The sequence below is a fragment of the Lissotriton helveticus genome, chromosome 1_1 (assembly GCF_964261635.1).
Source record: "Lissotriton helveticus chromosome 1_1, aLisHel1.1, whole genome shotgun sequence".
NCBI lineage: Eukaryota > Metazoa > Chordata > Amphibia > Caudata > Salamandridae > Lissotriton > Lissotriton helveticus.
In genome coordinates, this window is record NC_136057.1 from 1,001,144,000 (window position 1) to 1,001,159,490 (window position 15,491).

The window sequence follows — 15,491 nt, forward strand, 5'->3', positions numbered from 1 at the left end:
AAATGTTCATGTTTCCGTAGCATTTGCCCGCTACCTTCCGAATCTGACTTTCAAAAGTCAGCTTGGAGTCAAACCATATACAGGGCCGGACTGGGAACCAAAACCGGCCCTGGCAAAGTGCTCGGCCGGCCCCCCCGCCCCCGGGCGGGAGGGGGGCGAGCACTTTGCCAGGGCCGCTTTTCAGCCGATTTTGTTACAGGGCCGATTTTGCAGCTATGCTGCAAAAACGGCTCTGCAACAAAAACGGCCCCCAGGGCCCAAAACCGGCCCCCACCCTTGAGGCCGACCGGGGGATTGCCCGGTGCCTACAACGGCCAGTCCGGGCCTGACCATATACCAAAGTTTTTAACTTCTGATTTGGGGGGAGGCAGTTGGCCTAGTGTTTCAGGCCACCACGAGGATGACCATATGGATGGCGCTCTGCCTACCACCATGACTTCCGTTTTGCTCCCGTTTAGCTTGAGGCAGTGATTAGACATCCAGTCTGCCACCTCTTCTAAACATTCGGAGAACCAGGTAGCTGCTTGACCCTTGTCTTGTGCTAGCATCACAATTAGTTGTGTATCGTCTGTGTAGAAGACAATCGACACCCCATACTTCTCCACACCCTACGCCAATGGCCCCACATAAATGTTAAACAAGGTGGGGCTCAAGATTGAGCCTTGCGGGACCCTTTGAGCCAAGGGAATCTTCTTAGATCGATAAGTCTGTTGAACATCTTGGTAGCTCCGTGTGGAGAAAAATGATGTCAACCAACTCAATGCCCTACGCCTTATGCTGCACGCCTCTAATCTTTGAATGAGTAGCTTATGGGAGAGGATGTCAAACGCTGCACTGAGATCTAGTAATATCAGTGCTGCCGTTTGTCCCTCATCTGCATGTTTCCTCAGTATTTCTGTGGCTATGAGTAGTGCTGACTCTGTTGAGTGGGCCACTCTGAAACCTGGTTGGGAAGGATGCATTAGGTCGTTTTTGTTAATGTGGTCTAGAAGTTGTTTATTTGTTGCTTGTTCTGCAATTTTCGCCACAAATGGCAGCAGCGAAATAGGCCATCTAGGGCTCGCTGCTCCACTGCAGGACTGTTCTCATTGGCCCTGATGCTTTAGGACCAATGAGAACAGCTTTAGGGGCCCAGGTCCTGCAGAAAACGCTTTCGCTTGTTCGTTTCCTGTTTACACTACAGAGTCTGTGGCTGATAAAGAGAAACGTTCTTGATGAGTGGAACAGTGGTTGGTACTGAAATTGGGGAGCGCACCGGTGGCAAGAAGTGGCACTGACTGCAAATCTGTGTGGGCAGAGGGATGGCCTGCAAGACCAGGTGTGGTGCATGCTAGTAAACAGATCCATCTGTAGCGGTCCCTGAATGGTGGATCGCCACTGATAAGTGGGATAGCTCCTTGTTTGACAGACAACTAGCCTAGGAGTAAATGTCCTGGGTAGTCAAATTACAAGGGGGGGAATAGTTGACAGGCACTTCAGAAAAGTAGGGAGTTTCCCTCTGTTCTTGAAGCCAGGGAAAATGTGATCATACTATTAATAGTCTGGTACAAATTGGAACCGAAGTAGCTATGTGATTGTGCTCTATCAAATGTGCTGACAAGGATATTGGGAAAAGCAGTGACGAACCGAGCCTGTATTCCAAATGTCTACCAATTTGAACATTCAGGAGGACAATCGGCAGAATCGTGGTGCAGGAAGATTGGCTCGCGGTAGACCCAATGCAATTTGACTAGCAATCTGAAAATGTTTGAACAAACTTCTCTAGCCTACATTCTAGTGCTGGAATGAGTAAGGTGCATACAAATGTAAGGTTTGTGAGGTCTTTATTAGGGGAATGCTCCCAGTGGGACTACTTCCTATGCAGTCATGCAACAAAGACCATCCGGAGAGTATTTGTGCCTAATTCACTAAGGTCCTGACTGCTTCCACTGCTCTCACCAGAAATGTTACAGTGGCTTACATCTGTCAGGCATCAACATGTATATCTTTGCATACTTTTTCCACACATTACAGCCTCACAGCCAAGACACGCAGTGACAGATACTCTGCGAGGTCTGTGCTGCAGAACTTCCTTGGTTATTCAGCAAATCTCATTCCTGCCCTGATGCCAAAATATCCTCCACCCCTCAATGGGTAATTCTTTAGACGCTCGTTCTTAAGGTGACAATCCTCAGAGGTAGAAATTGCCTTTGGTAATGTTATTTCACATGAATGCTAATCCTCCTGCAGATTCCTCACCGCCCTTTTCCTTCTCTGAAGAGTTGGTACTGGCTATAAGACGTAAAGGCATGCAAATATGTTCTATGCAGTTATTGGCTTTTGTTTGTTCTCTTCTCCCTGCATGTCTTACTGGGGATTGGGACAAAAACAGTAGTTGATGTCAGTGCACAGGTTGTGCCTATTATATGCTGCTTGTCAGATCCAGTGGACGGAATTGTCTTTGAAACTGCATGATGCCACCTGACAGTGCTGGGGAGTTACTGCTATGGAACAACGTTTTGAAGACTAGCCTGACTCCTGGAGTAAATTCTTAAGGTGACCAATCTGTAGACAACGTATGTATCCACAAAAATATCGTTAAAGAAGGTAATTTTTACAATTGGCTGTGTGGTGTTGGACATTGACTCTAATACCAGAGAATGTAGTGAAGCATTAAAATGTGCTGGAGTTATAGAAAATGTTTCCACCAGATCAATAGACTCTGGAGCACCTATCCAAGAGGGTGCAACAGCAGCACATACAATTGAAGAGTGGATGGAGGAAGCCAAGGCGAAAAATCAAGTATGGGTACAAGAGCTGCGTTAATGTTAGTTGCTTGGTAAAGTACATAACTGCGTACTGAGGCACCCTCTTAGTGCAGGGAGAGGCAGAGGACGGAGACATTGTGAATAGAAAACACTCGGACGACAAAGCCTACCAGATCAGTAGAACACAAAGTTTAACGTGACATTGGACGTGTCTTTATCTAGGCAGGAAGGTGGGAGAGGAAAGTAATGTTGGGCAGTAGTGGCAATGCTGGAGCCAGAAAACAAAAAAGTACGAGTGGTTGAGGGTAGGTGAATGGAGTGAGGTGTGGCCATGCCTGTCAAGGAATCCTGGATTTGCTGAAAGTAAGAAGTCCGAATAGCCTATGAGTGAAATATATACTTCCCATCTTACAGCGTCTGCGCTCTGATCTCAACTTTCTGCCTCACCTTCATCACTTTATTAGACCGGCAGGCTCAAAGCTTCGCTAATTCCTGTGAAGACCTGAGTGAGTGGGTTTAAGGAGGAGTGCTTCCTATGGTGCTGAAGGCCTTTTCTTTGCACTGAAGTACCCCATCTTGGTCAAAATTAGAATACTGAGGTGTAGGGCCTCCACCTAGATACCTACTGTAGTAAAACCCCTGCGCTGGTGGTCAAATGTGGGATGGCCCCTTAGGAAAGTTTGTGGTCAAATTTGGGTTCATTCTGGAAGCATGTATAGATAGGATACATGCCGCTGCCTGTTCTGTGCAGAGGTTTCAGGTTCTTGGACATCTAGTTACTAGTGAGTGAGGGCAGTCTCCTGGTGGGTGAAAAGTACAAAAAGTAATTGAATGGTAGAGATGTCTATAGGAAGCTTGAATTAAATGCCACAGTAAGAAGCCTGTTTGCCTAGCCAAACATTGCAAAAACTACTCTGATTCTCTACACATGACATCCGTGAAATGGGCTTTCCTACAAGCTTGTGCAACTGTTGGAAGTACGGTGAGCAAACCTTTTCCTGACTTCCCTCACCCCACCATTTGCCACATTTTTATTTGGTGTGATCACCCCCTTCCACAGTAAGATGACTTTCCTCACCAGAACAAATTGTGCACTATTAGTAGTCTCTACCTGGTGGATTCTCGCTGATTTTGATAAGGAGGGTCGTTTTGTGCAGACATGCTAACGATTAGGAATTTAATGAAGATGGCTAAGGTGGAAATAGAGTTACACTACAGATTAATATTGTTTTGAGTTGCTGTTCTGCATTTTATTTGCTGGTAAAAAAAAAATACTGTGATAGAGCAGCCTTCTGTCCGAGTTCTGCCTTCGGTCTTTATAAGTAGTGTGATTTGTGTAGCCCTTTGTGGGGCAGGGCCCATCTTTGCTTGCTCTATAGTTTTGGTGGGATGCGAAAGTCCGAGCAATAAATAAAGATGCCTTCAAATTTTGTATTCTTCTTGGCACATTTGCTGCTCATTAAAGATAGGGGTCAAATGTCAGACTAGGTCTTCTGACAAATTGTTGATTATGTATATAACATGGGGATTGGTGTTTTTGAACTCCTCTCGCTTTGTAGTCCAAGAAAGAAAAGTAAAGTGAATTATGTGACAATCTTGTTGGGGTACAGAGAGTGTGAACGGAAAGGCTGATAATTGCCTGTAAATTAATTGTACAGATTCAGCAGTTAGAAAAACAAAAATGAAGCAATTTTTTTGTAATATTGAAGTGTGATGGGAACAGATTGTAATAGGATCAAGACACTTTACTCCATGATGCACACGTGATAACCAGTCACTGAAACACTATTTCTACACATCATTTGTGTGCAATGTAGTTTTATAAACTGTATAGGTCAGTGCAAACTTAGTGGCCATTTTAATGGAAAATGTGCTCTGTAAACGACAGTCCACTACCACACAATGCTTTGGTTACATAAAAAAATCTCCCACCTCCCATCCATTAAAGGTAGGTGGGTCGCACAGGTTTGTCGTTCTAAAAATTGGGTCGTGGTTCTAAAGGGTTTGGAAAGCACTAGTATATGTGAAGCAAGCCATGCAACTTCAGAGTCTCTGCTTCTGCAGTGAGCTCATTAATCTCTAAGCGTGTCAAAATCATCTGGCATGGGCTAGCTATTCTAAAGGTACTTCTGCTATTACTAGATGGAGAGAACAGTATCTGTACCTTTGTAAAGGTAGATTGTGCGCTAATCCTCTTCATGATGGCTCTACCCTGGAGGGTGACATAGTTGCACTCTCAATGATTGGCTGAATGCTGTGGGTCAGACGTCGGAGGAAGGTGAGAGCTCTAGAGACACATTATTGATTGCATACTGCTAAAATTACATGTATGAAAAGGATTCTACAATTTGGCATTGATTGCATACTGCTAATATTACATGTATGAAAAAGATTCTACAATTTGGAGGACGTTTTTGTGTGTGGTACTGGTCCTCTAGTATTAATATCTTCCTCGTATCAGGAGTCATCCTATCATTTCAGACACATTTTTAGGTCTCGCGACTTGTCAATGCGCATTAACCAGGGCTTTAACCAGACTTTAACTAACTGGTGATTTGATGCTGTGCCCGTGTGCTTTTAGGTCAATGCGCTTGCGCATTGACCTAAAATGCGTGTGCACAGCATCAAATCGTCAGCCATCTGTTCCCCAGCTTGGTGCCGCCAGCAACTCTTGAAAGGATTTCTCCTCCCCTAATTATTCACGGCCGGCCGGCAGCTCTTGAAAGGATTTCTCCTCCCCTAATTATTCACGGCCGGCCGGCCGTACTTTCACTTTCACGGCCGGCAGGCCATGTCGTCGCATTTCTCCTCCCCCATTCCCCCCTCCCCACAGCAATGCAAAGAGCTTGTTGTCCCTACCCCCATCCTTCAATAATAATTCCTCTTGCGCATCTTATAAATATTTCCACAGACTGTTGCACTTTATTTCGGCCTCGCATGCTCAGGTGCTTCATGTTCGCTGCTTCTCTTTCTCTCCCATTCGTTACTCACCCACGCCTCTTCCTCCCATCCGTTACTCACACTGCCCCCTCTGCCCCACCCGATTCTCAAACTACCCCCTCTGCCTCTTTCTGCCTCATCAGTTGCCCACTCTCCCCATGCCTCTCGTTCTGCCCCATCCGTTCCTTTTACCTCTTCTGCCTCTCTTTCTGCCCACTCGAAGTTCATACTCAGTCTCTTTCTGCCCCATCCGTTGTTCATACTCCCCCTCTGTTTTTCTGCCCATCCTTTGCTAATATTCCCCCTCCTCTTTCTACCCTTTCCTTTCCTCATACTCCACTCTGCCTCGCTCTCTGCCCCATTCGTTGCTCATACATCCCCGCCTCTCTTTTTGCCCCATTCATTGTTAATATTTCCCCCTCCGCCTCTCGTTTTGCCCCATCCACTGCTCATACTGCCCCCTCTGCCTCTCTTCCTGCCCCATCCACTGCTCATACTGCCCCCTCGGCCTCTCGTTCTGCCCCATAAACTTCTCATACTGCCCCCTCTGCCTCTCTTTCCGCCCCATCCACTGCTCATACTGCACCCTCTGCCTCTCTTTCTGCCCCATCCACTGCTCATACTGCCCCCTCTACCTCGCTTTCCGCCCCATCCGTTGCTCTTACCCCGCCCTCTTTCTGCCCCATCCGTTGGTCTCACCCCAGCTCTCTTCCTGTCCCATCCGTTGCTCATACCCCCGCTCTCTTTCTGCCCAATCCGTTGCTCACAGCCCCGCCTGCCTTTCTATCCCATCCCTTGCTCATCCCCCCTCTCGAATCTCTTGCAGTTCCGACCCTGCTTTAGACGCAGGGGTCTGCTTTCCTCTTTTGCACCCCTTGTCCTACGCTTCTCCTTTTATCTGATGCTGTCCCATCACTTCCTCATACTCTATTCCCCGGTCTCGTCCTGCCTCATTTGAAGCTGATGCGCTCCTCCCGTTATCTGTTTCTGCCCAATTCCTTACTCACAACCCCTTTCTCTTTCTGTGAATCCCTTGCACACACTCTGTATCTTTCCCTTCCTGTCCCATCCCTTCCTCATACTCTCCGCCTTTTATCCGTCTACCCATCCATCGATACTACTCTGCAAAAATGTCCCTCCTTCCCTCTCTCTAAGCCGTCCCATACTCAAGCTCTCATCCTTCGCCCTCTTTCTGTCCCATCTCTTGTTCACACTTTTTCTACTCCCCCCTTCTGCCTCTTCCTGGCTCATACTACACCTCGCCTTCCTCTCACTGCCCCAGCTCACGTCTCCCGTTTCGTTCTTTATCTCTCCCGTCCATTGATCATCCCCTCCCTCCCCGCTCTGCCCCATGCACATACACTTCACCTCCCCTTTCTATTCCTTCTTGTGCCCCATCATCACCTTTCTTTATGCCCATCCAATGCATATACTCTACCATGTCCTTAATTTCTGTTGCGCCCTCTGCTCAGAGTCTCCTCTTCCTCTTCCATCTCTTGTTCATACTTCCCCCACCTCCCTTTGCCTGCCTGTTTCTTCCACGGACTCTCGTCCTCCATTCCACATTCATTTTACCCTCGTTTCTTTTCTGCCCCATCCTAAGCCAGGCGCACTGCGACTTTCATCTATTTATAGGCATAGTGTTATCTCTTTCTGTCCCGTCCTTCGCTCATTCTCTCCCCTCCACTCTCGTTCTGACCCTTCCCCTGCTTACATTGTCCCTCTTTTATCTGTTTTGTCCCAAGTGAGCTTCGTTGAGGTTTTTATGCCGTGTTTTCACGGAATACGTTCTACTGGCACCGGTTACGTTAATGCTTACCAGAGTACTGACCAGGCATGAACATTGTCAATTAAACAAATGTGGTGTTCACAGTTTCACTTTTGCCCGACGCACCCATTGTAGTGCTTCCTGCCATCAGCAAATTTAAAAGCTCGACACTGAGGCATGTTAAAGACTCCCCAATCGATGGGTTACATTACTTCCTTTTTAAATAAAGATTGCTAACTAAAAAATAGGTGAAATGATGACTGTTTCTGTTGGCATCCATGCCTAGAAAAACAAGCATTGGCATAGCCAATAGGTCTCGCTTTTGGGACCTTATAAGTATTTAGTTATGCAGCAGCACAATATCCCTGGTGCACCAACATTAACTGTTGCATGGTTAAACACTTATAAGGTCCCAAAGGCGAGACCTATTGGCTATGCCAATGCTTGTTCTAAATGGTGTTGACACTTGTGCTTCTAAAATGAACTGAGCACTACTTGTTAAAGTGAAGCATTGTGTGATTTCTCTGTAGAATGTCAACGGTACATTGTTTATGTCTGTGGTGTCTGGCCTCGGGGTGTGTTTACAAAGTAAATGTTCATCAATATTTTAAAATATATTCTGTCCTGTTCTTAACACTGGGGCTGCTATTTTCAAGACGTATGGTTGACAAATATGCCTTTTTTGCAAATCTGATGCACACAAACTTTTTTTTCTTCCATGCTCTGCATGCAGCTTTTTCAACCTGGTGATTGCCTTTTTGTACTTAAAGGTTTTGTGTTAAATACCCTTGTTTTCTTTTTCTTCAACAAATCTAATTTTTTTAAATCCTTGACCTAGCATTGAGAATGACCAATATTGAGGGCATTAAGAATTCTGAGGTCTATACAGTCTTAGTGTCTGAAGTGTAAATACTGTCATTACTCATGTAATATTTTTATATATAGGTTGGTGATAAAGGTTTGCGAGTGAACAGACGACCGGATACCCGAATGGGGGAGAAGCTCTTTAAGCATTTCCTAGGACTCCACATAGCTGAAGTACCTGGGAAGAGCATTTTTCATCTTGGAGACAGAAATGGAAACGTTACGAAGGAGAAGTACAATGCTTGCAACATAAAACAAGGAACTGTTAAAATGGAAAAACTGGAGGGGAACTATTCAGCTAGGGCTGTGGATAAGATTGACATCTCCAGCTCTTCTGAGACTGAAGATGAAAGTGAGGAAATATGGGTAGCTGGACTTCACCTTTATATGTCTGATGCCAAAGCTCTCTTGTCTGGTGGTTGGCTCAATGATCGATTAATAGATGCTGTGAACACGATTGTGAGCTTGCATTTGGGTCATTCACCTAGTCAAACAACACTGCTCTCTCAGTCACCCGGTGGTTTTAAGGCAGTGGTGGTTGATACTGTGCAGATTCTTTATGATCATCATCACTGGGTAACAACTGCTTGCATTGGTGGACAAGTGCTATATGCAGACAGCCTCCGGCGGCCTGTTTCTAATTATGTACAGGCACAAATGAAACAATTATATGCTACCCAAGTGGATCCAAAGGGAAAGCTGGAAGTAAACATTATTTTTTGTCAAAGACAATCAAATGGGTCCGACTGTGGCATTTTTGCTGCCGCCAATGCATTTGAGCTAGTCCATCACCCTGACCCCACTGTTTGTTCTCAGGTTTACTTTGACATCCTAAAAAGTAGGCAACATCTGTTCAGATGTTTGCAATCCCAAAAATGTGTCCCTTTTCCAAAATTATGCATCAGCAATACAGTCTGCAAAGAAAAACCTGTCACGGTAAAGATATGATATGTATTCCACTTATGTAATGCCTCTTGTACCTGCACATGAGTCCACCAACAGTTTCATTGGTCTCTTTAGGCAAAAGCACTTACAATGTATTACTCATGCCGTCCGGCTTTCATGTTCTAACCAGTCAAAACGTACAATTTATATGTCCTTGTAAACACACAAAAATGCCATTTTGTGAAGCATTTTTCACTGTGGCATATAGAGGGCAGGACTTGGGTGTATAAAACTTCAACATGCAGGAGCAGTTGGCTTTCAAGAATTCCTTGATTGCATTGCTAGAGAGTGTCCTCTGTACTGTACTTTCATTTGAAGAAATGTATTTGGTACTAATCCAAGCTACCCAATTCTACTTTAATGCAACTAAAGTATTTGCAGTGATTCTGGGAAGGAACAAAAATGGCTGGTTAACTCTGGTTACAGGTTCTGCTGCTTGTACATAACAAGGCCCTCTAAATCGATATGAGGAATCCAGTGCATTGCTGTTCGATGTCTTTGATTGTGGCACAAATCCGTGGGACTGTGATCAGAGGCCGTCAATTGCATTTTGCCCAAATAGTGTTTGGATAACACAAAGGTGGATACCTGCATTTTTCTAGTTTAACCGTGTAACCAGTTGATTCTTCTTAAAAAGGATTCTGGCTCCATTATGTGATACTTGGCTAAATGGAGATACTATGATTTATTGGATGCAACGTGTGTATATGAATGCACCTTTTTGATGTATCGTTAATAAAACCCAAAAATAAAACTTTTAAAAAAAAAGGATTCTGGCTCCCTTAAGACTAATTCAACTTGATACAGACCGCACCTTCATGAAAGGCTCACCATGCAGAGGTTGGAAGCACCATGGTTTTCACTCTGGCACTGCCAGCTCATGTATAGGACTAAATTGGCGTAAGCAACTAATCTGCTGTAGATGCGGCAGCTTGAAAATGTATTTGTTAAGCATCAAAGACAACAGGAACAATGAGTTGGGGAAACCTCCTAGTACATGGTGAAGGGTATGAATTAAATTCTGAGCACTTAAGGATGGTGCTTCCCTTGTTCCGTTGATGCAGCCTTTGCATTAAAGGAACCAAAACAGAGATTGTTTTCAAGGTCATTGATACAAGAGTTACATACTTGAAAAGAGATCATCTTTGATGATCTACTTTGTGTTGTAAGCAGAGGACAGCCCTTTTTGTAGGGTGCAACAAAGGAAGTGAACACCCAAGGAGGAAAGTGACTACAATAGATGAACAAGCCTGATCCTATTGACACTCTTCTGAAGATGGAGGAAATAAAATCTGCATATTGGGTAGGCTAAATGACTGATAATAAGACTAGAAAACGGGATAAAAGCATAAGAGTTTGGCATTAGGCCACATCAGGTTGCATTGCCGCAACTGATGAAACAGCTGGGGCTTCTGAATTAGTCACTGATTATGCGTACAAGGTCTTTTGGAAGAAAGAGACACTTGAAAATAGTTGAGAGCAATGTTTTTCTACAGGCAGGGTGGAGATCAAAAATGACCCAACCCCAGGTATGTCCAATCCTAGCAAAGAGCACAACTTAAAGACTAGTCTCTGAATATTGCAAAATACTAGACAAATGACTCCAAAAAAGAATGGACCAGAGTGAGTCACTCGTGCCTGGGAGTGATTGCCCAAGAGCGAATTGGGAAGAAAATGCAACACTTTTTCCTAGATGCCAGTTCAACCACTGGAGGGAGTCCTCTTTAACTAGTGTGGAAGCAAGACTGGGATATAGAACAAAAGCTTGAATGTTTCCTGCTAAACTAAAGATTATGTATTAATGTAACGGAGTTCATTTTGGAACAGAAATCTAGCAGTGCATTAGGTACACATAGCAATGCCTTGTGCTACCTTTAGACTGATATGCAATGAATGGAGAGAGAGAGGGGGGAGAGAGATAGAGAGAGGAAGAATACAGTAAAGAGAAGTGTATGAAGTAAATTTGTTTGGGGAGAAGAAATATTGTTTGTGTTAAAGTTATGCCATTGAGCTTTACCCTTGCTCTCATGTAGCTTATGAGTAGGCAACTGATGTGCACAATAAAGTTGTGAATAAGTAATAGGCCATACAATAAAGGAACAAAAAACCGTGTAGCCGCTAAGAATGTTTTATTTATTATTAAATTGCACATGTCACTTTAAGCACAATGGAATGGAAAGCTACAACTAGATGTAATTTTTCTCTGTACAATTAATAAAAGCTTATCTGAACAAAAAATGGTTGTATTCTGTTCTGTGTATAGCTGCTACGTCAGTAAGAGGGAGTGTGTACCAACTCCATAAGCCATTCAAACACTACCGCTCACCGCCACCTCTAGCTCTCAGAATCTGGGGGCCAGCATTCATTGATTCATTGAGCAGATATGCCAGTTCTTTGCTGGTGATGCTTTACAGTACCGTTCCAGCAGGTTCGCTCCTTTTTGCACTGATGCCACTGCCGGACAGGGTATTTGAGATAATTCTTGCCTCTAAATCCCCAGGTCACGACTTGACTCCAGATCCCTTATCCCTCCTTCTTCTTTTCTGGATTTGCAAGGCAATGCAGCTGAAATTACACATAGGGACAGAAAAGTTGGCCACCCATGGTTTTAGCATCATCTGCCCACTATTTGCCGTTACTCCATCGAAGGGGACGCCCAGTTTGAGCCTGCAGTCCAGCAAGGTTCTCTCACGCTTCGGTGACCGATGACCAGTTGGCCCATATGCTTTCTCAACCCAGGGATACAGTCTTGTTTGCCTGACCGAGTTCTTGCTGCCTGTTTCCTGCTCACTTATAAATCTATGATGGAGCTCTCGCCAATGGCCACCACTCTGGTGTGCGCTAGCTTTTCCCACCTCATGAATGTCGTTTTATTTTATGCTAGAGTGGTTGTTATTGTTATTGTTTTTTGTGTATTTATATAGCGCATTATCACCCTAGAGGTCTCTAAGCGCTATCCAAGGGGTCCAGAGGAGAGGGCAACGAGTCGGGCATGCTTTATATAGGGCTCCAAGCTTCCAGGAAGAGAATGGTTTTTAATCTCCTCCTGAAAGTGAGCAAGTTGGTCTCTTTTTGCAGGCTTTCAGGGAGGCTGTTCCATAGAGGTGGCAGCATGGTTGAGAAAGCTCTTCCTCCCAGCGTAGAACGCTTAAAACGTGGACATACCAGAAGACAAGCTTCTGAGGACCGCAGCCTCCTACTGGGAACATAATGTGCCAATTTATCCTTGCTAAAATACGGGGCGAGCCATAAATGGCTTTGTGGGTGATGCACAGACTTTTGAACTTCACTCTGAGGTACAGGCAGCCAGTGTAGATCCTGTAACAGTGGAGTAACATGTGTCCTCCTAGGTTTTTTGAAGATCAGCCTGGCTGCATCGTTCAACACGCCTTGAAGCCTGGCCACGGATTTTTTTGGCAAACCCACATAAAGTGAGTTACTGTAGTCCAGGCGGGCAAGTATCTGGGCCGAAACCGCAGTCCGTATAGTGGAGGGGGATAGCAGCGTTGACAGTTTCCGAAGTTGTCCTAGTAGCCCAACACAGGTTCCTACCACGGCTGCCACTTGTTGGGACATTGATATCGTGACATCAATTTTTATCCTGAGGCTTTTTACTACGGAGGCGGGTGCAGGAGGCTGTCCCAATTCACCGGGCCAGAACAGTTGGCTCCAAGGGTTTCCTGCCGTGGTGACCGCTAGCACCTCCGTTTTATCCGGGTTTAGTTTCAGGGAATTTGCCGACATCCAATTCACCGTGAATTTCAGAATTTCTTGCATATTCGCCTGCGATGAAGGCGACTGATCTATCTGAATCAGAATTTGGTGTCGGCATAGTTGTAATACCCTACAATCCAGCTGATTCAGCGTAGTGATCAAAGGCTGCAGATAAACATTAAAGAGCAGTGGGGATAGCGCCGAACCCTGTGGCACTCCACAAGACCGCGTCCCAGGCTCAGATACCAGGTCTGAAAGTTGGACTCTTTGGGAGCGGTCTCTAAGAAAGGAAGCTAACCAAGCGCTGGCTGTGCCCTGAATCCCCAGAGCAGCAATCCGCGACATAAGTTGACTATGATTTACCGTGTTAAATGGCGTGGAGAGGTTCAACAGGATCATAGCACACGGCGCCTTCTTATCCGCTCTCATTCTCAGCTCATCCAGGATCGAGAGCATGACTAGTTGTCTCTTACAGAGAGGTGGCACTTTCCTGTGTGGTTAGTTATAGTAATAGCTGGTTTTAAATAAACATTATTTATTGTTAAACTGACTTAAGGTGCCAATATTAAGCATTCACCAGCACTAGATCTATAAAATATTTGCTTGCTCTAATTATTACCTGACATGCTGAGAATGCTTGCTCAAATATGAAACAAACAGTACCAAAACGTACCCTTGTAATAGAATAGTCTGGCGACCATCAGCCTCATTGGCAGGGTGGCAGTGGATGAGCTTTTATCTTCACTTCCCCTAGAGGCTGGCATATAATTGCATCTACTGTTTGTCGTATGGAGCGAATCGTTTATTGGAGTCCTTGGTTTCTGCTCGTTTATTATATATTCTACATCCTTTCAAGACTCTTCTTCTAATAACACACCTGTATTTGTTCTGGCTTTCTCCTTTAATACCAGGCTCTTCTCTGCAGTGCTCTGGACTTCTTTATAGTTGTTTCTCTATATGGACCATAGAAATGACTGAGCATTCTAGAATTTCAGCCTTGGCTTTTGCTCCTCGTCACAGCCAAATATCACTCTTCAAGCCATGCCATTTATCTGGTTTGCTAATAGTTTTACTTGTGAGTTCATGCATATCCACATTTCTTTCCAATTGTGCAATTTCACACTCGTCCTCTTTGAAGTCCTGTAAACACAGAAAGGATGGCCTGTGCTTTGATGTGCTACCCTTCCAAATAAGTCAATCAGAAAATGTATTTCCACTGCTTCCGAAGTCTTTGAGAGTCTGCTGCTACGGGGGATAAATGGGTGAAAGTTTAGCACCTGACACAAGACAAATGTGCTCCCATATCTACCCCTTTGTGCTCCCCTTTGACAAACTTTCTATAATATAGCACTTATGATTCACACCTACTTGCCGTACTGGTAAGATCTTTAGGATCTGCTTTGATGTGACTCTGTCTTGTATACATCAGATTCTAAAAGTTAACTCAAATTGCTTCTACTATATTCGTTATTTGCAGAAAAATATTTTACTTTTCCCATTTGATTGTAAGAAAACTGTGGTCCAGGCCTTTATTTTATCATGGCAAAACTAAAGGGGATGATGGCAAGGTATGCCCAGACGTGGGTCCCTTGCTCACTTTGCCACTTGATTCAAGCTAGCCTGACTGATGATAACTGTTAGCCAGAAACCGGTCCCAGGATGCTTGTTTCCAGTCCAGGGAAGACATGGCTTGGCAGTTCGGGCTGGACTGTTCCCATGAGGCACAGGGTCAGACTGATTTGCATATGGCCATGTCTGAACTGGAGTGGCGGAGTGAGCTAAACAATGATGATGGATTCAACCCAGATCTGTTGACTGGGGGTGAGTGATTGCAATGTTCAACACTCCGTCCATTATCCCCTTTGGTTTTGCTTGATTTTATCATGCCTTGACTGCAGGGCCTTCTTTTACCTGTGACTGCCTTGCTATCTTGTCAAACAACTTAAGGCGATGCAAAATGTGGTAGTATCTACTTTTTTAAACTTCTCATAATTTGTCTGCATTCCTTTATTGGCTGAGCTCCATTGGCCACTTGTGGAAAGTCATATTACCTTTAAGGGTCTTCGTGTCTCTCATATGGACATCTGTGTTAGGGTCCAATCTGTCTCCACCAACCCCAAGATCCATACTCCATTGCAAGGTTTACAGTCCTCTTTAGAAAACTTTCCTGCAGTTCCTAAGATCCCTGTGTCCAGAATTGGAGAGAAGCTTTTCTTACCTGAGACTTAAACTGTGGAATGAATTCCCTTACTCTGTTGGAAAGAAATAAACTTTTTGTATTGCCAGGAACAAATGAAAAACCCATTTGTTTATTTAGGTCTCCTAATTGTCTTTTCAATTCTTCCAGCCTTCCATTTGTGACATCCGCACTGCATCGCCACACACTTGCTGGGTTTTTGCATGCTATTCAAAAGCAAGCACCAATAATTTCTTTTGTCAGTGATCAGTGTCGAAGTTGTGTGTTATTTAGCACCTTTTGTTAGTTCTTGGCATAACGGCATCCAGTCCTAGCT

General features: G+C 44.6%; 1 protein-coding gene across 3 annotated transcripts in view; it reads left to right on the forward strand.

Annotated features, from left to right (window-relative positions):
* TMEM209 (transmembrane protein 209) overlaps window positions 1-15,491 on the forward strand; it is a 310,927-nt gene that overhangs the window by 163,196 nt on the left and 132,240 nt on the right. The window contains exon 9 of one of the 3 annotated variants that reach the window (XM_078677562.1): window positions 8,401-11,502. The exons of 1 other annotated variant lie outside the window; for it this stretch is intronic. In XM_078677562.1, the coding sequence (XP_078533688.1) occupies window positions 8,401-9,267 (867 nt within the window). In that variant the 3' untranslated portion in view covers window positions 9,268-11,502. Of the gene's footprint in view, window positions 1-8,400; window positions 11,503-15,491 lie in introns of those variants that run through there. One more of the 3 variants, XM_078677568.1, reaches the window with a different exon arrangement.